General features: G+C 35.9%; 4 protein-coding genes across 9 annotated transcripts; 3 read left to right on the plus strand and 1 right to left on the minus strand.

The window, feature by feature from the left end:
• On the plus strand, positions 3,385-8,101 carry LOC104782771. The gene is made up of 11 exons (XM_010507795.2): positions 3,385-3,581; positions 3,888-4,184; positions 4,277-4,354; positions 4,444-4,976; positions 5,197-5,805; positions 5,893-6,047; positions 6,353-6,543; positions 6,645-6,778; positions 7,089-7,420; positions 7,527-7,630; positions 7,776-8,101. The coding sequence occupies exons 2-11, from the start codon at positions 3,890-3,892 to the stop codon at positions 7,844-7,846; spliced, it is 2,502 nt and encodes an 833-aa protein (XP_010506097.1). The 5' UTR covers positions 3,385-3,581; positions 3,888-3,889; the 3' UTR covers positions 7,847-8,101.
• On the plus strand, positions 8,278-11,212 carry LOC104782778 (surfeit locus protein 1-like). Its single transcript, XM_010507806.2, has 6 exons — positions 8,278-8,626; positions 8,726-8,826; positions 9,353-9,591; positions 10,065-10,239; positions 10,459-10,742; positions 10,845-11,212. Exons 1-6 carry the CDS (start codon positions 8,431-8,433, stop codon positions 10,912-10,914), a joined length of 1,065 nt encoding a protein of 354 aa, XP_010506108.1. The 5' UTR covers positions 8,278-8,430; the 3' UTR covers positions 10,915-11,212.
• On the plus strand, positions 16,786-22,168 carry LOC104782788. Of its 5 annotated transcripts, none has more exons than XM_010507826.2 (12): positions 16,949-17,425; positions 17,521-17,627; positions 17,731-17,988; positions 18,194-18,436; positions 18,528-18,677; positions 18,954-20,116; positions 20,463-20,539; positions 20,639-20,720; positions 20,798-20,923; positions 21,010-21,116; positions 21,634-21,791; positions 21,875-22,168. In XM_010507826.2, the coding sequence occupies exons 2-12, from the start codon at positions 17,568-17,570 to the stop codon at positions 22,088-22,090; spliced, it is 2,640 nt and encodes an 879-aa protein (XP_010506128.1). In that variant the 5' UTR covers positions 16,949-17,425; positions 17,521-17,567; the 3' UTR covers positions 22,091-22,168. The 5 variants fall into 5 exon arrangements, with proteins under 5 accessions (XP_010506120.1, XP_010506146.1, XP_010506128.1 ...); XM_010507835.2 differs by having other exon boundaries at positions 17,521-17,621; XM_010507818.2 differs by lacking the exon at positions 17,521-17,627 and having other exon boundaries at positions 16,786-17,425.
• Positions 22,210-23,505, minus strand: LOC104782812. Of its 2 annotated transcripts, none has more exons than XM_010507863.2 (5): positions 23,278-23,505; positions 23,015-23,163; positions 22,803-22,889; positions 22,556-22,714; positions 22,210-22,473 (listed from the first exon to the last, which is right to left on the minus strand). In XM_010507863.2, exons 1-5 carry the CDS (start codon positions 23,372-23,374, stop codon positions 22,393-22,395), a joined length of 573 nt encoding a protein of 190 aa, XP_010506165.1. In that variant the 5' UTR covers positions 23,375-23,505; the 3' UTR covers positions 22,210-22,392. The 2 variants fall into 2 exon arrangements, with proteins under 2 accessions (XP_010506165.1, XP_010506157.1); XM_010507855.2 differs by having other exon boundaries at positions 22,803-22,892.

A 23,603-nucleotide genomic window follows, 5' to 3' on the forward strand; every position in this document is an offset into this window, starting at 1 on the left:
TTTTTTTTTTTTTTTTTTTTTCAAACGTGATCAATGATTTTTTTTTGTTATTTTTTTCGAATTGTTGATTAAATTAATTGTGTACTTTTCAAATTTATATTTTATAGTTTTAAACCATCTCCAAGAAATTTTACTTGTTTTTTTTGGCGGCTGCTCAACCCAATTCCAATCTTCAACTTCTTCAACATGCAAACGAAGGTAAGACGAACTAATTAAATAAAACTCTACAAAATCAATGTGAATCAACAAGCGTACAAATTCGACATTATATCTCAAATTTACAAATCTATATTTAATAGTTAATTACACTAATTAAATGTATCATATGCACTTACCAACAAACATATGACATGGTATTAATATCATAATCAACATAATATGGTACTTCGAAATTCAGTAAAGATTGGAGTTGACCAAAGGTAGATTTTAAAATATTTTATTTTAGTTAAGATTAGTCATTAAACATGAATTTTGATCATTAAACATGTATTTTATATCAAACCAAAATAGAATGTCAAGAAACAACAAAAATATCCTAATGTGAACATGAAAATTTGGAAGCATACTAGAACAATGTGCTTTTTCATAGCATCAAAATCACAAGCGCATTTTCAGAACAACTACAAACGCATCCTCATATTTGCATTCAATTTTATTAAGATCCTAACTTTATATGTATGCGCAAAATTCATATCTATTGCCAAAATTTTTGATGCATATAAAGTTGTGGTTCATGTTTGAATAAATACACTCTAGAGCAACACAAAAGAACAAAGTCATAATAATTTCAGTTGATGTGGTTAGTGATATAATGTAACTTGGATTAATCACAAGGCTATGACAATTGATTATAATTTTATATGCTCAATCAGGGTGAAAATGCATAGGCCAAACAAGATGAAAGGTCATGATTTCATTGGAAAATTATCCAAACAAGAGGAGAGGTTATTTAAATTTATCTCAAACTGTTTTCTCAATACCAAATTTTACAATAAATGGTTCAGACTTTTTTCATTAAAAATTTTAAACTTTTTATGCAAAAAAAATCACCCAAATGGCTAATTTATAACATTACTAGGTAATATGCCGTGTATATGCGCAGACTGTTGTATTAGTTATGTTAATTCATTTTAGTTTAAGTAATAATCATAAAACTATGAGGATTTTCTGAAAATATTTTTTAATAAAACTTTTAAAAATGGTACTTCTGAAAAGTGGTATTGAAAAAGATGTATTTTTGAAATTCTCCCTAAAAATACATATATAACAAACAAATTTCCTAAATATCAATAATACACTGTATTTATTCAAATCATACAGTATCAAAACATACCACTTAATTTTAAAATATTGTAATGATAAAAATAAAAATTTACTATGATATTCAACATTTACCTAAATTTTTTAATAATTAAATTCCAATTTTTTTAGTATCAATTAAATATATTTCCTATAAAATTATATAATATGAAATTAAAAATCCCAAAGATTAATTTATTTTTAATCTCTTTTATATTCACCTTAATTTAAGCTATATTGCTAGGTTAGATTCTAATGATTTTCTCTTTGTAGTAAAAATTTGGAAATGGAATATCAAATTGTTTTTAAATATAGAAAATCATTAAATTACAAAATTTTGAATTAAATAAACATTATAATATATTTTGGATCACAAGAACTAAATATAATGATGAGTATACAAAAAAATGTATTACAAATTTTGCCGAGGTAAGAGAGAGTTAACATTTTTGATTTAATAATTCTATTATAATAGTTTGTTTTGTTAAAATATTGCATACTTTTAAAAATAAAATAAATATACATGAATGAAGATGATTTTTTTAGTTTGATTCCCTCATTGGGCTTTGTTTGAAATTATTATTGTTGAATATGCATCGGTAATTGTTTTTTTACAGCCACCAAAATTTTATTATACATATGTAATTGAAAATTAAAAATAATAAGAAGACAAAGAAGGAAAGAAGAAATACATAAAATCAAAGAAATAAAATTGAATAAATTATAAGATAAATATAGCAAAATATATAATCACACTCTTACCATGAGTTTTGAACTCATGCAAAAATATAAACAAAAAAATATATATATTTAGAATTTGAGATGATGTGAAAATGGTTATTTATAGGATTTTAAGGGAGGAAAATTACATTTCTAAAATAATTTAATTAAAGGAGTTACAATTATAATTTATAGTGTGTTTGAATAAAAATGAATGGAAAAATAGTTAATTCGTAATTTATGTAATTTCAGTTACAATAAATAGTAAAGTGTGGATTTAAAGTATAGATTAATGTACATTGACAATACGTTAGGATAGCAGTGGGAGAGGCGTCTACATGGTTGCATGCTCAGGCAGAGGACGAGGATGAGGATGTATCCCCAATTCTCAACGCCCCAAGTGCTCCGGAATCGGGGCGCGTAGGTCACATGCCTACTGTTTTCTCGGGTTATCGGTGTTTTGTAGATGGCTCATGGAAAGCGGATGATGCTTTTGCGGATGCAGTATGGGTGTGTTCATCCTTTCAGGATGCTTCGACGACGAGGGGCACAACCAACTTCCAACATGGCCTTTCCCCATTACATGCTAAAGTAGAAGTCTTTATTTGGGTTTTGTGGTGTGTAATTGGTCATGACTATCGAGATGTGGCTTTTTATACAGATTGCTCAGACTTGGTGAAGATGGTGTTTTCTCCTCAAGATTGGCCGGTCTTCAAAACCTACCTCGACGATATCAAGATGGATAAGGAGGAGTTTTGTTCTTTCTATTTTATCTTTTATTTCAAGAAATGCTAATGTAAGTGTAGATTCTTTGGCACGCCAACCGCGTACATCTCCACATCATATTATGTTTGTAAACGATTTTCCTTTTTATTGGCTCTCATGAGCTGATTTTTTTGTTCTCCACATCATATTTTTTGTTGTTATCTCCACATTACATTTTTATTTAATTAAAAAAATATATTATTTTTTAGAATTAAATGCTAAATGGACCCATAAAAGAGAGTAAAACTTTATTTTCATGTATATTCTCTATCTCAAAAGAGTGCAGGTCAATTAAGCGAAGTTAAAAGTGATATGTGATATAATAATGTCTTAGTGTACCAAATTCTGATTTTGTGTAGCCTAAGGTCATTTAAAAAAAAAATTATTATGTGAAATATAAAATCTTTTTTTTTTAACAATATATCTATTATACGAATTACGGAATAGTAAAAACTTATTTTTTTAAAACTGTAAATATTATATTGTAAATACGTTTGATTTTGTAAAATTGATTTCAGTTATTTTGAGATGGGGAATAAAGTTACAAAAAATTAGCAAATACTATGTTATATGTTTTTTTTTGTGTGTGTGTGTGTGTGACATAACACCCAAAATAAAAGAGTTTAAGGAATAGCTTGTACGACTGTGTCCATCGCCGGAGGTGTGTGTGTTTACCTCCCTCGCTCTCCCTCTCTCTGTCTCTCTTTTACCGCGCTTCTGGCAGACACCAACTACTACCTAATCTGCTAGCAATACATTTTGCAGATCGAATTGACCCAAAGTGAAGATCACATCAGGTAACCACCGCTCCCAAAAAATCACACAAGTAGCTCGCTCCTTCTTCTTTACTTTTCTAGTACGTGTCCCCGTTGCTAAATCTGCTCAATTCTGAGTGTGATCTGGATCGGCTGCGTTATCGATTTCGTTTTTTTTTTTTAAAGCCCCTTTGTCTGAGCTTTGGATCCAGTCAAGTGATTATTAGATGCGATAAAGTTGGGATTGTTGATAAATCTGTAAACTGTATTATCGGTTAGAGAGACACAGAGACGAATGGATTTGGGATTTCTAAAATTGACTAAAATTTTGATTCTTCTGTGATGCAGGAATGAATTTCTTGCTTCGATCTGCTTCTTCCGCTACTCATCGGCCTCCAGTGAGCGAACCACCAGCTACTCCGCCTCAACCTCAGCCCGAAACAACCAAGTCGGGAGCAACTTTGGAAGGTTTAATAGCTGAAGAGCCTTTCCCGCAATATCCATCAGTTGAAGATCTTGATCGTGTGGCTGATGGATCTAGAGACGATGATGGTAGTGGAGAGTCAATTCCAAAGTCCGGTGGTTCTTGTATGGAGAGATTCTCAGATGTTTCTGAGGAGCAAGGATGGATCGCCATTCCATATAGTAATCAACTTACTCTCCTTTTACTTCAAAATTTTCAAGCTTTTGATTTCGTCTTTGTTAGTTATCCTGATTTGGTGATGCCTTATCTACAGAGGAAATCCCGGATAACTTGTCTGAGTCTGTTGATATCCATTCGTTACGTTCACTGGATCGTTCCTTTGTTTTTCCTGGTATGGATGTTGTTTCTCACATCACCTCGATCATTTGCGTTTAAACTGCGAGTAGATACTGAACATCGAAGACATTTTTTCTACTTTAGGGGAGCAGATTCAAATCCTTGCATGTTTATCTGAGAGTAAAGGAGACGCAGAGATCATTACCCCTTTTAAGGTTGCTGAGGTCATGAGCAGAACTGGACAGAGAATGGTCTCTGACAAACAGAATGGAGATATGTCTGATGGGGCGAGTACACCGTCAGGGGATGGAGAAATGAGTCCTGATGCTCAGTTTGCGACTCAGAATGGTGACAGTCCTGGTAAAGATAGTTTGGATTCACAAAAGGACTTATCTGATGGTGAATCAATTTTGAGGATGGAAGATCATAAGAGACGAACAGAAGACTTGCTTTCCAGGTTTCAGAAGTCTCATTTCTTTGTTAGGATTGCAGAGTCTGGTGAGCCACTTTGGTCCAAGAAAAGCTCTCTGGTCGCAGATACAGAGATGGATGAAAAGAAGAAAAGTAGACCTTGTGTTAGTGCTTTTGTAGATAGAGGAGAATTCGATCCTAATGTTTCTGGAGGTGTAGCTAGAAGTAAGGCAAAATGCTGTGCCTTACCCAATGGAGATATAGTGGTATGTGATGGTAAATTTGTTACTTTCTTCTGTTTTGATAATAAAACTATGGTAGTCTGTTTGAAGTTATATATGAACCACTGAAATTCATCTTCTTGTGTAATCCGTTGTCTAATTTATGTGAATTACCACACTACTCGTTCATATAGTCTGAACTTTTTATAACCTAGTTAATGGACTTACTGATTCTCAGTCAACACTTTTGTTTGGAAGGATGCAGGTCTCTTTACAAGTTTATATTGTAGACTGTCCCAAAGAACCCATCATTGAGATACTGCAGTTTGAAAAGCATCAGGACAAGGACCAAAATTCTGAGAACGATAAGGATCCTTATGGGAACCTTTTAAAGTGGTTGATACCGTTGGATAACACTATTTCTCAACAACCCCGCTCACTTGCACCTCCTGTAACCCCTAGCCCAAGTATAAGCAGCTCCGTACACAAGCCAGCTATTTCTTCTACATCAGGCTCGCAACTCTTCTCATTCGGCCATTTTAGAAGCTACTCCATGTCCGCTCTACCTCCAAACACCGTACCAGTTACTGGACCCATGAAAACACAAAGCTCTAAACCATCATTTGATATTGAAGATTGGGACAGTTACTCTGGTCAAACGTTACGAAACGGTAAGAAGTCTGGGACTGAAGAGCTTTTATCTTTCCGGGGTGTCCCATTGGAGCGGGATAGGTTCTCTGTACGTTGTGGACTCGAAGGTATCTGCATTCCTGGTAAAAGGTGGAGGAGGAAACTCGAGATCATCCAACCGATTGAGATTAATTCTTTTGCGGCTGACTGCAATACAGATGATCTTCTCTGCGTTCAGATAAAGGTGCGTCTCTCAATGCTGTTAAAATTTGGTGACACTGTGGTCAGTTATTTTCTGAGCTGCGTCGTAATTTGCCTTAAATCCTGGCAGAATGTGGCTCCTATCCACGCTCCAGATATTGTAATATACATAGACGCCATAACAATTATTTTTGAAGAGGCTGGGAAAAATGCTTCCCCTTCCTCAGTACCAATTGCATGTATTGAAGCTGGAAACGAGCACAGTTTGCCGAATTTAACTCTCAGGTTAGCCTATTTTCCTAAAGTTCTTCGGAATGGTTTCTGTTGTATTGAAATTTTCCCCTATCACTCTTCTTGATATAATTGATGGATGTAGATATCAGCATCTTGGATTTAGATATCAGCATCTTGGATTTAGATACCAGCATAGTAAAACTAATTATTAGATTTAGCCGAGTCTCTAAGAGAAACTAGCCTCAACAAGCATAGTCGGTTGGAAACTAAAACCAGAGTTAGAATGCACCTTACAGCTTTCAGGAACATTATAGAGTGCATTTACCTACCCTAAATTTTTTCTTGTAACTTTTCAGGAAAGGTGAGGAGCACTCATTCATCGTGAAGCCTGCGTTTTCTGTTGGGAGTAATTTGAAGCCCTCTGCTGCAAGAAAAGAACTCAAATCATCGAGTTTATCTCTTCCAACTGTAAATTTTGAAAGAACAGGGAGCGGTTTAAGTGGTGATCAGTATCTGGTTATGGTGTCATGTCGGTGCAACTACACAGGTAGAACCATGCTGCCGTGGTTTGTAGCCATGTTTTGTGTCTTTCTTCTGTTCAGATCTATAGCTGGTTCTTAATTTTTTTTTTTCCAATGTTGGATTCAGAATCAAGGCTGTTTTTCAAACAACGGACAAAATGGAGACCACGAGTTTCGAGGGACCTGATGATCTCTGTTGCGTCTGAGATGTCAGGAGAGCCTTGTGGTCCTCATGGGAGAGCCTCTCAACTACCTGTTCAGGTCATTCTCTCTCTGATTATCTCTAGAAGTTAAATGCAACAACACATGAACTAATGGAAGGCATTCGCAGCCGAAGTAACTACTAGTGTGTACCCAAATTATTTGAGCTTTAATTAGATGTTGTCCCTAAATTCTGGCAAGTAGTTGTGCCTTCCTCAGTTAAGGCTGGCTTTGTACAAATCCCCTAACTGCAGTGTGGTTCTAATTTTCAAATCAAACCAACCACTGGCCATCTGCAAAGACCACCCAACTGATATCCCAAATGGCGTATTTATTTTTGTACCTCATACTTCTTCTCTACTTGTTTCAGATTTTAACTCTTCAGGCATCGAATTTGACATCAGAAGATCTGTCTTTGACCGTTCTCGCTCCTGCATCCTTCACATCACCTCCGTCTGTAGTTTCCCTAAACTCCACGCCTACGTCCCCTGTAAGCCCATTCCTAGGATTCTCTGAGTTCACGGAGAGGGTACAAAGCGAGAAACGCAACACAACGATGCGTAAACACCAATCGTTACCCCCAATTCCTCTGGAGACAAGAACAGAGAACACAAATGGTGAATCTTCCAATCCTTCAGATGTTGTTCCGAAGAGCGGCTTAGGTTGCACACATCTCTGGCTACAAAGTCGAGTTCCCTTGGGGTAAACATCAAATAAATAAAATACAATGAGCTTTATTCTTGGGTATGGTTTTACGTCTTTTACCATTATAAATTGATAACGGGTTTTTACTTTCTAAATGCATCAGATGCGTTCCTTCGAAGTCTACAGCTACGATCAAGTTAGAGCTACTCCCTTTGACGGATGGCATTATCACTCTTGACACTCTCCAGATCCACGCCAAGGAGAAAGGTAAGCAAAACAACTCTCTTAGTTCTCACCAAATGACTAGAAACACTTGTGCTGCTTCGGATCTTCAATATGTTTTGGAATGATTCCTAATCATAGATGCTCCTGTCTAATGAGTGAAAGACCAACGGACTCGTTTGTGTGACAGGTCGTAGATACATTCCAGAGCAGTCTCTGAAGATAAACGCAACTTCAAGCATTTCCTCTGGGATTTTCTAGTCTTACCCAAAACCACTTTTGCATATTGTTAGAGAGCCAACAAGATTCATCAAACACAGAGAACAGTTACATCTCAATAGCAGGCTCATCCAAAAGATTGTGTTGAAAATTGATTTTTGCTTTCGATGTTTCAAGGTTTGAAGATAATTTATGTTGTAAAAACCCACTGTGTTTTTCTTATTTATTTGAACCATGTATTTGCGTTCTTTGGCTTCTTTATTTGCAAAGAGAGACGAGACATTCATTGGTATCAAATTTATATCTGTTACCATTTGCTTATATGTAGAATCAGATCATCAAAACCGAAGATTAAGCAGATCTCTGTTAACAAAATCCTAATTATCTTGGAAAGTTGCATAATAAATTTCATGATAAGTAATGTAATGGATAAAACAAGTTACAAAATGAATCACAAAAGAAGTCATCATGAGCACCGGAATTTAGGTACACCCAAATGCAGGGAAACACAGCTCGACAAAATCTGAATTCTGAAGCCATTTTGTTCGCAGTGACCCAAGTCGTAGTCGTCGTGAAAGGCAAAAACCCTTTATACCTCCGGGATCAAAAATCTTGGAGAGACGAAGATGGCGACATCGTTGTCTAAACTCCTTACAAGATCGAACGCTCGGAGCCACTGGTGCTCCACCACAACCAGTAGCTCTGCCTCTCCTTCTATACCGAATCAATTCTGGGCACGACACTTCTCTGCCGTCGCCGACTCTTCCTCCTCTAGTTCCGCGGCGCTTGGAAGCCAATCGAGTTCTTCTACTCCACCGCAAGGTATGTCGCTCGTGCTATGTATTCCGATGTTTGAGCTTGAAATCTGGGGATATTAAGAATCAATTTGTAAAACATCTTAAGCCCTTTTTTTTGTTTCAGAGAAGAAACGAGGGTCCAAGTGGTCACAATTGCTGTTGTTCTTACCTGGAGCTATTACCTTCGGCCTCGGGTCATGGCAGATCGTCAGAAGAGAGGAAAAGGTCGGTGTAGTTATTTCCAAATCAATGCAAGTCCTTTAACATTTTAGTTTCATGTCTCTAGCTGAGTTATAGTTTGTATTACTCTGTTAGCTGGAATCTATATAATCTGCTTCACACCAGTTCTTGTAGTGGTTTTGGGATCAGTAAAGGAGTTAGAGTAACTAGATTCGTGATCTGTGTGATCTGGGTCACACTCTGATAGTCTGATCTATGCTGAGGCAATGTAGTGTAGTTTTGTGTGTCGCCGTATAGACCACTTAAGTTCAAATGAGAATTATATCACATTGATGTTCAAATGTTCGTAAATCTTTCATATAAGTGAGCTGACGACACTCTTATTGGATTGTGAACCCATGCTCAGTACTGGCTACCATGCCTATGTCTTGGTTGCAGTTTCTCTTTATTCCGTTACTTGATGTCTTTACTTTTCATCGTCCAAATAGTTGCTGAAGCTGCTACATTTAACATTATATGGTGCTTTTGGCTGAGTAGACTCTAAAGCTTTATTTATTCCTGTTTAACGCAGTTCAAAACACTGGAGTACCAACAGCAACGGTTGAATATGGAACCAATGAAGCTAAATACAGAACATTCTCCTGATAAGAATCTGGATGCATTAGAATTTAGACGGGTTAGTTGCAAGGGTGTATTTGACGAGCAAAAGTCTATCTATTTGGGTCCACGGTCTAGGTCCATATCGGGAATTACTGAAAATGGATTCTATGTCATCACACCTCTAATGCCGATCCCTGGTGACCTGGATAGGTGAGGGTAATGATCCTTACTCTTTGCTTATAAATCTTTCTATTACCCTTTTTTGGCTTTCTTGTCAGCCGCATAGATTAAAAATTAGGGTCTTATCCTCATGTTTTCAGTGTTGACTGTGAAATTATTAAAGCTCTTTCTCAGGGTGTAATAGCCAATAGGCCACTGGTTTCTCTAATCCCATTATACTCGCTAAACACTTGTCCTTGATTGTTTGACACTAATCGTATTCTTTTGGAGACTCTGATGGGCAGAGATTGACATACTAAAATGGTTTGGTTAATAACTGTTAGACAGCATCTAACTTGTAAAGATTTTTAGAATTAAGTAGGTACTATTCTTCTTTGTGCTCTGCTGCAGAATCACTTACGCCTTGATTGGTCTTTGACTTTTACGTACTCTTGGCAACTATTTTTAGCTATAGCTGTTAATTGTTTGCTGAAGTCGGATATTTATTTTCGTTTTTACTCTAGCATGCAGTCACCTATTCTGGTGAATCGCGGATGGGTTCCTCGAAGTTGGAGAGAGAAGTCACCGGAATCCACAGATGCTGACTTCATTATAAACCAGTCAATAAAAGCTGAATCAATCTCCGACGAACGAAATTCCTGGTGGAAATTTTGGTCTAAGACGCCAGTGATTACAGAGGTTGGTTTTGTTATACCCTCTTGTTCAAAACTTCGTTCATTTATCATAAGGCCGGATTCTCACATGTTTGTTTTAGCTCGAACTGTAATCTTTTGGATGTATCGGGATAGAAAAATTGAGACAGATTGAATTCAGCTATTTGCAACGATTTACTAATTTGGTTTGTCTTTATCGAGTCTCTTGCATACGTTGTGACTTGTGAAAACTGAAATCTTGCAGGAGCAAGTACCTGCGGTTAAGCCTGTAGGAGTCGTAGGTGTGATCAGGGGAGGAGAGAACCCGAGCATATTTGTTCCGTCCAATGATCCAAGTACCAGGCAGTGGTTCTATGTAGATGTTCCCGCGATGGCTCGAGCCGTAGGCCTTCCTGAAAACACAATATATGTAGAGGACGTCCATGAAGACATAGATCGTAGTAGACCCTATCCGGTTCCTAAGGACATCAATACCTTGATTCGTAGTAAAGTCATGCCACAGGACCATCTCAACTACTCAATAACATGGTAAACTCAATACAGATACATGAGGCGTTCTTGGCATTCTCTGGTGTTAATTGCTATGGTAAATGAATGACATTGTGTTTGTGTCTGTCTATTGCTGAACAGGTATTCTCTCTCTGCGGCTGTCACTTTCATGGCTTACAAGAGACTCAAGCCAAAGTCTGCCCGCAGATAAAATATCTCTCTGCTCAAATCAAATCTTATCCTTTTTTATCACTTGTTTGCTGTAGTAATAATTGCAGTTGAGAATGGGTTTAGGTTTAAGCTCTCATAAGGAAAAAGGACTCAGTGAAATTCTTAATGTTGTGATAACTTGATAGAAATTTGTAATTTTCTTATTCTACGATGGAAGACAGTTCGAATTTGAAGCCATTTGTAGGTTACGTTGAAAAGTTATAACCGAGAGACGTGATCGTAGAACATATTTATTTTAAGATTGTTATATTGTTAAGATCAAACTTTGTAACGGTTCATCGAATATACCAAAAGCTTGTTATTTATCAGCACTTATTGTTGTTAAAAAAAGTCATTTTGCTTTAAAGGGAAATTTGCGGTTTAGAAGAGTAAAGTCTTTGGTACGAATTAACCAGTAGCAGTTAGAACATAAATTATAAGACTCTGGATATTTTACCAACTCGCGAAGCACATAGGCAAAATCATTTGTTTGGTCTGATGGTAAAGAATACATAGTTTGATCCATTTTATTTGACAAAACATCTGTTAGTTTTATTTAGATAAGATATTTGTTACTTAAAACAAAAATCCTAGGAAAATTAATAAATTTAATTTGATAGAGTTAACTTTTTTTTAGTGAAAATTTCACACTTAATTAATATATTCAAATCTTTTGTACTTTTTAAATTTGTTAATGTAAATATTCTTATATCGCTAATATATATATTGAATGACACATGTTTTAAAAATGTTTTAGGCTACCTTAAGTATAGAACCATTTCCCCAGTCGAATTCGATATCTACTATTCATGTGTCTCCCCAGTCAGAATCAAGCTACGCAAGTTTTGAAGCAGGTGGATATTATATCAACCATGAGAAAAAGTTTAGTTTGGTCATCCAAAAAGTTTTGGACTGCTTTAAACCAAAGCAATTTACCTTAGTCATCTTGTACCCCTCGACGATTTTGACCACATGGAGATTCTTTGAGTTTTATTTATTAATTTACCTATTTTTGATTTTTTTAGTTTGTATATTTTATTATTTATTTTTGTTTTTCAGATATATATAAATCAAAGAATTTCACACATTCAACTGTTTTTAAACCCACTCGAATTATATATTTTTAACCAGTGTGTGATACAAGACCATATATACTTTTAGCTACTTTAATAGTGCCTAATTAGTGCACATACATGTAAAGACTGTGTCTAGCATGCTGAATAAGACATGGTTATAAATTTCTCGCAAAACTTTTTATTAGTTATATATTTTATCATAAACTATCTCATTTTATAATCTATCTACATGACAATTTTATAAACTACTAGATAAGAACCCGCCCGATGTGCAGATTTAAAGTTTTATAAATTAAATTAAATTTAACAAAATATATTAAAATGTGTTGTATGTTATTTAGAAATTTTATTTTTGTTATAATACACTGATTTATATCCATTTACAAATCTTTTATGTATGTTACAATTAAAAGTGTATTTTTTTACACCTAAATATACTCTATGTTACAAATGTATACTTTATCACCACCTAGAAAATGTCTATATAAACACATTAAGCCAACTATTTTATTTTCACTTCTGCATAGTTTTTTAATTACTAAATTGTTGACAAAAAAACATTTTCAATAAAAAATATTACATAATATACTTATCAATGATGTATCATTACAATAATGTATGACCACCAAGGAGAAAACCTTGGCTCTGCCCTCATCCCTAACGGAGAGAACCTTGCGTCCAACCTCCTCCACCATGGAGAGAACTTTAGCTCCCCCTTCCTCCCGATAACCTTGCGTCCAACCTCCTCCATATTCCTCCCTTGTGAAGATAACCTTGTGTCCAACCTTCTCTACCATAGAGAGACCCTCGGCTCTACCCTCCTCCTATATGGAGAGACCATGTTCACATATTTTTGCTATCTCAAAATAGCTTACTCTGACAACAAATGAAATTAAAAACCTTTTTCTAGCGTCACAAAATTCTCTACCATAGAGAGAACCTCGGCTCTGTCCTCCTTCTGTGTGGAGAGAAAATGTTCATGTCTTTTTGCTATATCAAAATGACTTACTCCGACAACCAATGAAAGTAAAAACGTTTTTCAAACTTCACAAATTTTTTTGATAGTAACTAATGTTAAATTTCTCAATGTATTTGTGGAAGTGTCTTTGACACACCATGATGTAGCATCTTTCTCTATAATGTCTTAACCGCCACCTTGCTTAGTGAGCCCATGTCCACTCTCAATCCATGGTCCCACCTTTCTAAGTGGGCCCTACATCTATTCTTGGCTCGTGGACCCACCCATATTTGATGGTCGATTTGTTACGTCTGAGAAGTTTTAAAAACTTGTTTACCGACCTTACAAATCAACAAATGATATTTTCCTGTTTTTGTCCTTACTCGCACAGTTCTGACAATCACTTCCAGGAAGTTCACCCATTACGAAGTTCTCTCATGACCTTTGACAAAAAAAATAAGTATATTTTGGTGACGTATGTGACCAAATCAATTCTTTTAAACTTTTCCGCAAACCAGGGTGTTAGAGTCTTTGAGCTCCTATGGATCTATCAACAACAATTTATTTTTTTCCAATCTATCTATCTATGTTTGTTGTACGCTTGTGTTTGATTAGTCTATTTTATCCATTCATTAAATTGACGAGCTTCTACTTGTTATCTTCTTTTGGGATTGAATGAATAATGGTAACAATTATGTTTGCAAAAAAAAAGAAGGGTTTCTGACCAACTAATCAAGGTTGAGAAATTAGAAGAAAATTAATTGGCATAATTAAAGAAACAATCAAAAATTATAAGCATGGTAATATATGAATCCCAAATAGTTCAAAGATGAAAATATAAATTAAATAAAACAATCTAAAAGTACTACAATAAATTTTAAAATACAGTAGTAGAAAAAGAATGTATGACCGCCATGGAAAAAACCTCGGCTCCGCCCTCATCCCCTATGGAGAGAACCTTGCGTCCAACCTCCTCCACCATGGAGAGAACCTTGGTTCCACCTTCCTCCCTTGGGGAGATAACCTTGCGTCCAACCTCCTCGACCTTCCTCCCTTGGGTAGAAAACCTTATGTCCAACCTTCTCTACCATAGAGAGAACTTCGGCTCTGTCCTCCTCCTGTGTGAAGAGAAAATGTTCACGTCTTTTTGCTATCTCAAAATGGCTTGCTCCGACAACCAATGAAAGTAAAAACGTTTTTCTAATGTCACAATTTTTTTTGATAGTAACTAATGTTATATTTCTCAATGTATTCGTGGAAGAGTCTTTTACACACCATGATGTAGCATCTTTCTCTATAACGCCTTAACCGCCGCCTTGCTTAGTGAGCCCCTGTCCACTCTCAATCCATGGTCACACCTTTCTATGTGGGCCTTACATCTATTCCTAACTCGTGGACCCACCCATATTCGATGGCCAGTTAGTTACGTTTGGGAGGTTTTAAAAACTTGTTTACCGACCTTACAAATCAACAAATGATATTTTCCTGTTTTTGTCCTCACCCGCACAGTTCCGACAATCACTTCCAGGAAGGTCACCCATTACGAAGTTCTCTCATGACCTTTAACAAAAAAATAAGTATATTTTGGTGGTGTATGTGACCAAATCAATTCTTTTAAACTTTTCCGCAAACCAGGGTGTTAGAGTCTTTGAGCTCCTATGGATCTATCAACAACGATTTATTTTTTTCCAATCTATCTATCTATGTTTGTTGTACGCTTGTGTTTGATTAGCATATTTTATCCATTCATTAAATTGATGAGCTTCTACTCGTTATCTTCCTTTGGGATTGAATGAATAATGGTAACATTTATGTTTGCAAAAAAAAAAAAAGGGTTTCTGACTAACCAATCAAGGTTGAGAAATTAGAAGAAAAATAATTTGCGTAATTAAAGAAATAATCAAAAATTATAAGCATGGTAATATATGAATCCCAAATAGTTCAAAGATAAAAATATAAATTAAATAAAATAATCTAAAAGTACTACAATAAATTTTAAAATACAGTAGTAGAAAAAGAATACGCATATATTAATCTTTTCTTGGGTCAACATATTAATTTTTACCTATTCCTAACTAAAAAAAAGAGAAAGTAGGAGAAAATTTTAGTTTAAAAAAATAAGAAAAAAATTACCTTCTCATTAATTTTTCTCCCAATTAAACAAAGTTTTCAACTTTGTTTTTGACTAAATTATTTAAAATGAAACGATCTATGTTTATATAGAAGTGAATATTTATGAAATTTAGAATTAATAATTAACTGTATATTTTCTTTAATCCCTTTTTCTATTTTTTTGTAGAATTAATAACTTAAAACTAAAAATAAGTAAATAAAAATAGTTTCAAATTTAATGAAATATATATATATATAATCTCCTTATAATTATTTAGAAATAATAATTATAAATAATATATTTTTTGTAATCAAATTCTTTCTATTAAATATTAACTTTTACATATGTCAAAATCTAAGATTGATAACTTGACACATGTCAAAATCTTGTTAATGGCTAACTTTCAAAACCCAACTTTATATAATAAGATCTCATTTGTTTGTTTGTCAAAATTTAATTATGAGGCAAAGCTTTTTATAAAATCCATATGTTTACCTAACTGAGGGCATATGTTTATGTATATGTATTATGCATATACTATTATTTTAGTTTCTTAGGATTAGTAACTTCATTTGTCTGTCTTTCAATTTTTCAGGATAACATAAGAAAAAAATAATAAGCTTATATGAATTTTTGATTAATTATGATAATGTTAATATAGGTTTATTTAAAATTAGTTGGACAAGTAATAAAATTATTACGTGTGAGATTACCAAATAGGGAACAAATATATTTCAGATAATGTTAGTTTTTGAAATATGAGATAATATTAGAATTCATTTTTCATTTGAGAATTATGGTTTATTATTTTTTTTTTGTAATTTAAATTAAGTTAGATATAAATTTATATAATGGACATATTATATTGATATGAAAAATATAAATCTTACCCATTGAGTGAACTATGCATTTGCACAGAATTAAAATCTAATTTTATTATGATGTAATGTACATTTAATTTGTTTTAACAGATGAGATGTGTGAACTTGAAATTAAAAGAAAAAAGATTTTAATGTTTGTAGAGAGTATGTGAGTGGTAAAAATCCTGGACACATTAACCGAACCGGAATCGCTTTGGTTAGAGAGCATTAACCGAATGGATAATGTTTCAGATATCCATGGGTATCGGTTACCAACCAAACCGATATCCATTCGGTTACCCGAAAAAAACCGAACCAATGTTAAAATTATGTTTTTGCCAAGAATCGAACCCAAAACCTCTAAACTATAAAAGCTCGTAAGCACAACCACTACACTACTTCGATTTTCTAACGACTTGAAGCATCTTGAATTACATAATTTTGTACAAATTAAACTAAAAGTCAAAACCGGAACGAACTAATATCATAATATACACCAAATAACAAAATATTTTAAATAATCAAAATATCCAAAAAAAAATTGGACATATATGTTAAAATTTAATTAATTTTTCTTGAAATTAATGTTTTTAAAAAAATTGGACTATTGTGAATACCCCAAACGAACTGAAATTGTAAACCAACTGAATGGATCCTAACTCAAATATCCAAAATACCGGGAATCGAATATATACAATTAGAACCAAACCTAATATCCAAACGCCCAAACCATATTTTAAAAAAAACTAGGTAAATGTAATCAATGATTAGTAACTGAAAGTAATTGCATAATACTACAATTTGATTATTAAGGCATCATCGCATGTAAAGGAAGGCCAGGTGTAATATAATATTAACAGTCTTGTCCTAGATTGTTTATTCCGCCAGAGGAGAGAGAATCATCCTCGTTGTTTCCTATTTTGCCATCTTTTTTACCCAATCATCATCGTTCTTCTTCCCCATCCGAGCTTGATCCATGGCGGTTTCCAAATTCACCGCGTCTGAGCCTCTCCCTTTATAATTCGGTTTTTTTTAACAAGTCAACAAATCCCTAATCTCCTCCCATGGCGATCATAACAGGAGATCGATATCTGGAGAATCTCCAAAAGTTCCTCGAAGAGAGAGCTGATTCGCTGATTGACGCCACCGACGTTCTCAAGCTCAACCCCGCTGGCCTTCACTATGTTCATCTCCGTCTCGAATCTCTCCGTGAACTCGAGCGTATGCTCTCCGGTGCCCCCGTTGACTATCTCCGCGCCTACGTCTCCGACATTGGCGATTTCCGTGCCCTCGAGCAGCTCCGTCGTATTCTCCGCCTCCTCCCTTCTCTCAAGGTCGTTTCTTCTCTTCCTTCACCGGCTCGTGATCCTACGCCGCTCTCTCTTCTTCCTTTCTCTAAGCTTAAGGTCTTGGAACTCCGTGGCTGTGATTTATCTACTTCTTCTGCTAAGGGCTTGCTCGAACTCAGGCACACCTTGGAGAAGTTGATCTGCCATAATTCCACTGTGAGTTTTTTTTTTCTCTTTAACCCTTTTTTAAGTGCATTTCGGCTATGGCATTGAGTGAGGTTATAGCTCTGTTCTGTTCTGTGTTGCTTTAGGCTGTAGACTATAGTTGGAACTATTAGTGTATATTTGGAATCGGAAAATGAACGCTGCAAGGTTTTCATGTCATTTCTTCAGAGGTTTCAGGACACTAAAGGTTCATGTATGAGTTTGTTTTTTTCATGTGATTTGCTTGTCTTTTGACTCGTTTTTGGAAGTCCCTGACTAATATATTTCCGGGTATATCCTCCACTGAATAAATGTAGGATGCGTTGCGGCATGTGTTCGCTAGTAGAATCGCCGAGATTAAGGATTCACCACTGTGGAATAAGTTGGCTTTCGTTTCTTCCGCTTGTAACCGTCTTGTGCTCATGGATGAGTCATTGCAGCTTCTTCCATCTGTTGAGTCGCTTGATCTGAGTCGGAACAAGTTTGCAAAGGTGGATAATCTTCGGAGATGTTTCAAGTTGAAACACCTTGATCTCGGGTTCAATCAACTTAGAAAAATCTCTCACTTGAGTGAGGTAAGGAAATTTCAGGTTTCTGCTTGTCCATCTATAGATTTCATTCGATCTGAAGTTGCTTAACATTTGTGTTTTTTTTTTAGTTACTATCTCTTGAACCATTTAGCTAGTCTTGATAGTTCTAAAAATACTATGGCATAGTTTGAACAGACAGAAGATATAAGGAAATAGTATGACCCATATACCTATTTTTTGGACTATGCAGGTATCCTGTCACCTAGTTAAACTTGTTTTGAGGAATAATGCGCTGACTACATTACATGGGATTGAGAATTTGAAGTCACTTGAAGGCCTTGATGTTTCCTTCAACCTTATTTCCGACTTTTCAGAACTAGAGTTTCTCGGGAGTCTTTCATTCTTGACAGACTTGTGGTTGGAAGGAAATCCAATTTGTTGTGCTCGTTGGTATAGGGCACATGTCCTCAGCTACGTTGCTCGTCCCAATGATGTAAGTTTTGTTTTAGATAAATACAGAAATAGCACCATTTCAATTTCTGCTTGATTCAAAATTCTTTTTCTTATCTGTGCGGATTTTTCAGTTGAAGCTAGATGGCAAACATATAGGGAATAGAGAATTTTGGAAGAGGCAGGTTGTTGTCACCCGTAGGAAAAGTCAGCCTGCCAGCTATGGGTTCTACTCGCCGGCCAGAGAGGAAGCTGATGATGAAGGAAGCTGTAATAGAAAAAAGGTAATCAGCAGAAAGTTCAGTTTTACATATTTCTAATCTGTTTGTGGCTATTATGGCCCTTTCTCCTGCGTGACACTAGACCCTAAGCATGAACAACATAAGAATATATCCAAACCAATTCCACAGGTGTAGTACGGTATGGCTCTCTGAAAAGCGTCTTGAACATACACATCACTCGATAGGCAGCTTCTCTATGTGCTCTTCGAGAGTTTCAGTTTCTTATTGGTATAAATACGTATTGAAAGCTGATAATCGTCCTCTTTTTCCCTTTCCCAGAAGAAAATCTATCGGCTCGCGTCTATTGATAGTGAGGAAGAAAGCACCTACGTGAATTCTGATCAAGAGTCTGCTTCATGTGACCCCGAGACTCTAAGCAAAGAGGAGAGTATCAAGTCTGACCACGAAGCTGATGTCTTTGGTCTAATAAGTAAAGTTGAACAGTTGAAGAAAGAACGTTCTGTTCTTTGGCTTCGAGAGTTTAAGGAGTGGATAGATCATCCATCAGAGGAGTTTGTGGATGTCAGAAAAAAGGAGAACAGTACTGATTCAGAGGAAAAGTATTACACGAAGAATTCAAATGAATTCAATGGTGAAACATTGAGATATGCACCAGGGAATTTACCAGGTTTCCAAATTACAGATCCAACTCAGACGCATCAAGCTTTTTTTCTCGATGGGAAGCCAGATGAAAATGGAAACATGTCAACATCGGATGCTACTCAGGATATGACAGGATCAGTTTTGCCCTCATCACCCCCTCATTACCAAAAGGATGTCTTACACCGGCGTCAGAACCTGGTGGAAGAAATCTTACAGCTATCAGCAGATTCGTATTCAGTGGCATCCTCTGATAGCACAAGCAGCTGCAGTGAAAATGAAGATTATGATTCTGAGCAATCAAATCCTGAACAGGATACGTTGACTCTTAGTGGGAATAAAGGCACAAACTTCCTTGACTCTCAACCAGAGAAGAGTAGCATCATAAAGACTTGGAGGATAGATGATTCATTCAAAGCAAAGACCACTAAAATTCTTTCGAAACTGCATAGAAGTGAGCTTGCTTCTGGTGTTAACCAGATTTACCATTGGTTTGACAAACGGAAAAGCAAGAGGAAGCATAGAAAAAGAGATGTTTCCTTACTGGAGGAAAATAGTGTCATAAATAATGGAGAAACAACTCATAGAAGTGATGCAGATATCAGTGATTCTAGTGAAGATGAATATATTTCTGATCATTTTCAAGAAGGTTCCTTGACTACGGGTTGTAACAGTAAGAGAAGTACTAGATTTTTGGGACCTGAAAAATCCCTTGAAGTAATAGGTGGTCTAGTGGAGGAATACTTTACATCAACACAGCCAGATTCCAGCGTTGATGAGACTTGTAGGATATTCGTTACGTGTGACTGTATACTACCACAAGAATCTACCTGCAAACAACAGTAAGTTTTGTTCTCTCTATAATTGTGGTTTCAGTTCAGGTGAAAGAAAGTAATCTGAGTCACTTCTATAGTTAAAAGACTTATGATATTTTGACAGAGGCATACTGAGTAAAAAAAAGTCACTGAGGTCGCATAGATCTGCTTCTTTAGACTTGATAGGCTTTTGTGATATTCAATTTGAAAATGGAAAACTAGTCGATGGAATTGGATGGAGATGTTTTGGGTTCCTTTGCCATTCACATGTATGAATAATTTGTTCTTTAGATTTATTATAACTACAAATTAGTCATGAATTTACAAGAGTGGCAGCTCTTCTTTTCCCCCTGACAGTACTCTGTAAATGCAGGGAAGTGGTGTTGCTGCTGAGTAGCCAAGAAAAACTGTATGTGCTGCTCGTGGGTGTCTCTACTGCTGATTCACAAAGTTAGACTGCTCTTCCCTATCGTCCGCTTTTATTCTTTTCCGAATGTGTTATGCTCTGTTGATATTGACTTACTTTTCGTTGAATCCTCGTGCCTGCAGAGAGTAACTTAAGTTTATTGTGTTCGCGTACGATCGATGATATACAAGACGTCTCAGTTGGTCTAGGACTTCAGGTTGTGAGGTTAGTTTTTAATGGCTCTGCTTTTAAACTTGATTATGTGCCCATGTCCCTGACCTCTCGCTTTCCTTTTGGTTTAGGCTACGCTTTAGGGAGGATGCGGAGTACATTTTCATAACAGGGAGCATTGAGAAAACAACAGTTTTACTCAGTATCATAAAATTCTTGGATTCTCAGGTTACAGATTCAAAATGTTCTTTGGGAAGGTGAACCATCATCATCTTTTTCTTCAGCTGTTTTACTATTCTTCTTCTGTCTTCTGATTGGACATGTATTGAAACTTAAATGGCAGTTTGGAGAATGTTCAAGTGGAATTGTTTGAGAAAGATATATGTAGGGGTATGAAGCCAAGTATATTCCAGTATAATGTTCTCCATTTTCATGGCAGCACTCTTGGAGGTATAAGCTCTCTCTCTCTCTTTTTCATAACATTGACTGTTGAGTGAGAAATGGTTCACCTCAAATGTCCACTATACATGCCATTTGACCCTAAAACCATAAGTGAAGTAAGATCTCTAAGTGTATAACCCGATGATTTTGCCTAGATAGTCGTTCGACCAGATCAAGATCAATAGCTCATGATTTGATATGTAGTGTGTAAACTCACATTCACAACATTAGATTTATCATTTGAGCTTTAATAGATGGCATTTCTGTGAAGTCTCTGATCTACATGGACCCTGCAAATCTCAGGTTTTTGGCTAGTCAGTGCTACTCTACTCAAAGAAATTATTTAATACTCAATGTGATGTCCTAGTCTAATAAATATGGAGATTAGACGCAGTTCATGATACTCTAGCGAATTGAGCATGTTTTATTTCTCTTAATAGGGTTTTACTAGCTTACAAGTCATGTATATCGAGCTGTTTCAGCACTGACCATATACTATAGTATTAAATCAATTTTCCTTGAACAGATGTGACGTGGCTTCCACGGTCGCTCTTTGTGGCGGGTGGACATCTCTTCATATGCAATGAAGACTTCAGGCAGCTGAGTTCTCTACTGACAGATGCTTCTTCTGCTCCGTATTTCTCACTTGACTCAACCTGCTCCATCTCCGACATATTTGAGATGGTAACAATGTTTATTCTTTCCCTTTACTCTTAAGTATGTCAGTATTTCTTCAGTTGTTCATGTGCAGTCTGTTTAATATCCAGGTTATTGAATCACGAAGAAGCCCATGCTTGTCACTGAAGATCAAGCATAAGGATTCCACATTTCAAACCAGACAAAAAAGGACAGTGAATTCAGTAACATGGAAGCTCAAGTTACTCAGCACCGAGTGTGTACTTAAATTTGTTGCTCTAGTCAATGGACTTCACCCAGATTCGTCAGAATCCCCGTTGCTCGTAAGGCATTTGGGTGAGAGATAAGTCGTGAATGTTTATAACTTGATGTATTTGTTCATAACTTCATATTCATTTGATTCAATTTGTTCATGAGTTTTGATTTATCTAGTATAAAGCCCTGGAGGGTCCAGTCATCTGTGGTGTGTTCAAAATATTCTTCGATTTGTATATTTTTTAAGTAAGTGTGCATCATTCATACAACAAACAGCAAGCAAGAAGAAAGAAAACAGAAAAATATCTGGAATTTTTTTTTTTTTTACTATGAAAGCCTGTGCTGTTTTTATTTTACAAACTTTTGCAAGTGATGGAACACAAAAGGAGAGAACCTACTCAACTTTGGTCTTCTCTTCATCTACCTGTGCCATCAATGCCTCTAACTCTGCCTCGGATAAGCTCTCCAGCCGTTTCTGCACATTACCAAACCAACCATATATGTTAATGTTGGGTGAAGTTATGTAATCGAAAACCCTGATTAAGAAGAGCACAAACCTGCATGACTTGAGACTCGTAGTCACGAAGTTGCTGGGCATAAGTCATCTCTTTGTTACCAACTCTAAAGATGTAAGTAGAAATCCAACCCAAAGTCAAACCCAGCACCAGTATCAGCTGTACTGCATTCCCTGCTTGCAGCGGATCCACTCCCACATACTGCCCCATTTCACAATAACAAATGGGTACTCAGGAAAACGTAGATAAACTAATTTGATATCAATTATATTATTAGATAATGAATTACCTCAAGTCCACTCTCTAGACCGATACCAAGTGCTGTCACTCCTACCCCTATCAACAGAACATCCTTTCTCGTGTATCCGAAAGGTGTCTTCTACATATAACCAAATTATTACACAACAGAGTTTGCGCCAGGACATAAGAAACTACTACAAGTACTACTACGATGATGAGTATGTAGAATTGAAAATTTTGAAGAGATGGGAGATGAGAGACCTTGGTTTTTGTGGCAGAGTCGTCTTCAGTTTCAGTAGAGTTTGAGCTAACTCTGCATCTCATTCTTTGTTTCTCTCTTTTCTCTACTACTGATGATGACAATCCATGTCCCTCGAATCTATGTAAGACTTTCTTCGCAGCTCTAAATCCTGCATCATCTCAAACAAAAAACACAGGATAGGTTTTACCATCGCTTCAGCTGTAATAAAATCATACGTTTTGTCGAAAACGAGTGCGAGAATCATCAATTCTATTGTGAGAACCTGTAATTTGTTGCCCAACCGGACGAAACCGTATAGCCGCCGACAGAACCTCCTGATTCCTGCATATATTCGAAACTCCGTACGGTAGAGAAGCCATTTCTGTGTAACCCAATTTAGCCTGTGGTTACATGTGAAAAGCGAAACTCAGAGAGAGAGAGTAAAAATAGCGAGGCGAAGAGATTAGAGAGATGGGTGGTTGATATTTCAGGCCACGCGCCCATAGGCGTTTTGGTTTCTTCAGTTGAGATTTAGAGCCTCTAGTTTAGAGATGCGTGTCTTTTGCTTAATTTAACTGGACTCTTTTTTTTTTTTTTTTTTTTTTTTTT

The sequence above is a fragment of the Camelina sativa genome, chromosome 1, assembly GCF_000633955.1.
Source record: "Camelina sativa cultivar DH55 chromosome 1, Cs, whole genome shotgun sequence".
In the NCBI taxonomy this organism is placed as follows: Eukaryota; Viridiplantae; Streptophyta; class Magnoliopsida; order Brassicales; family Brassicaceae; genus Camelina; species Camelina sativa.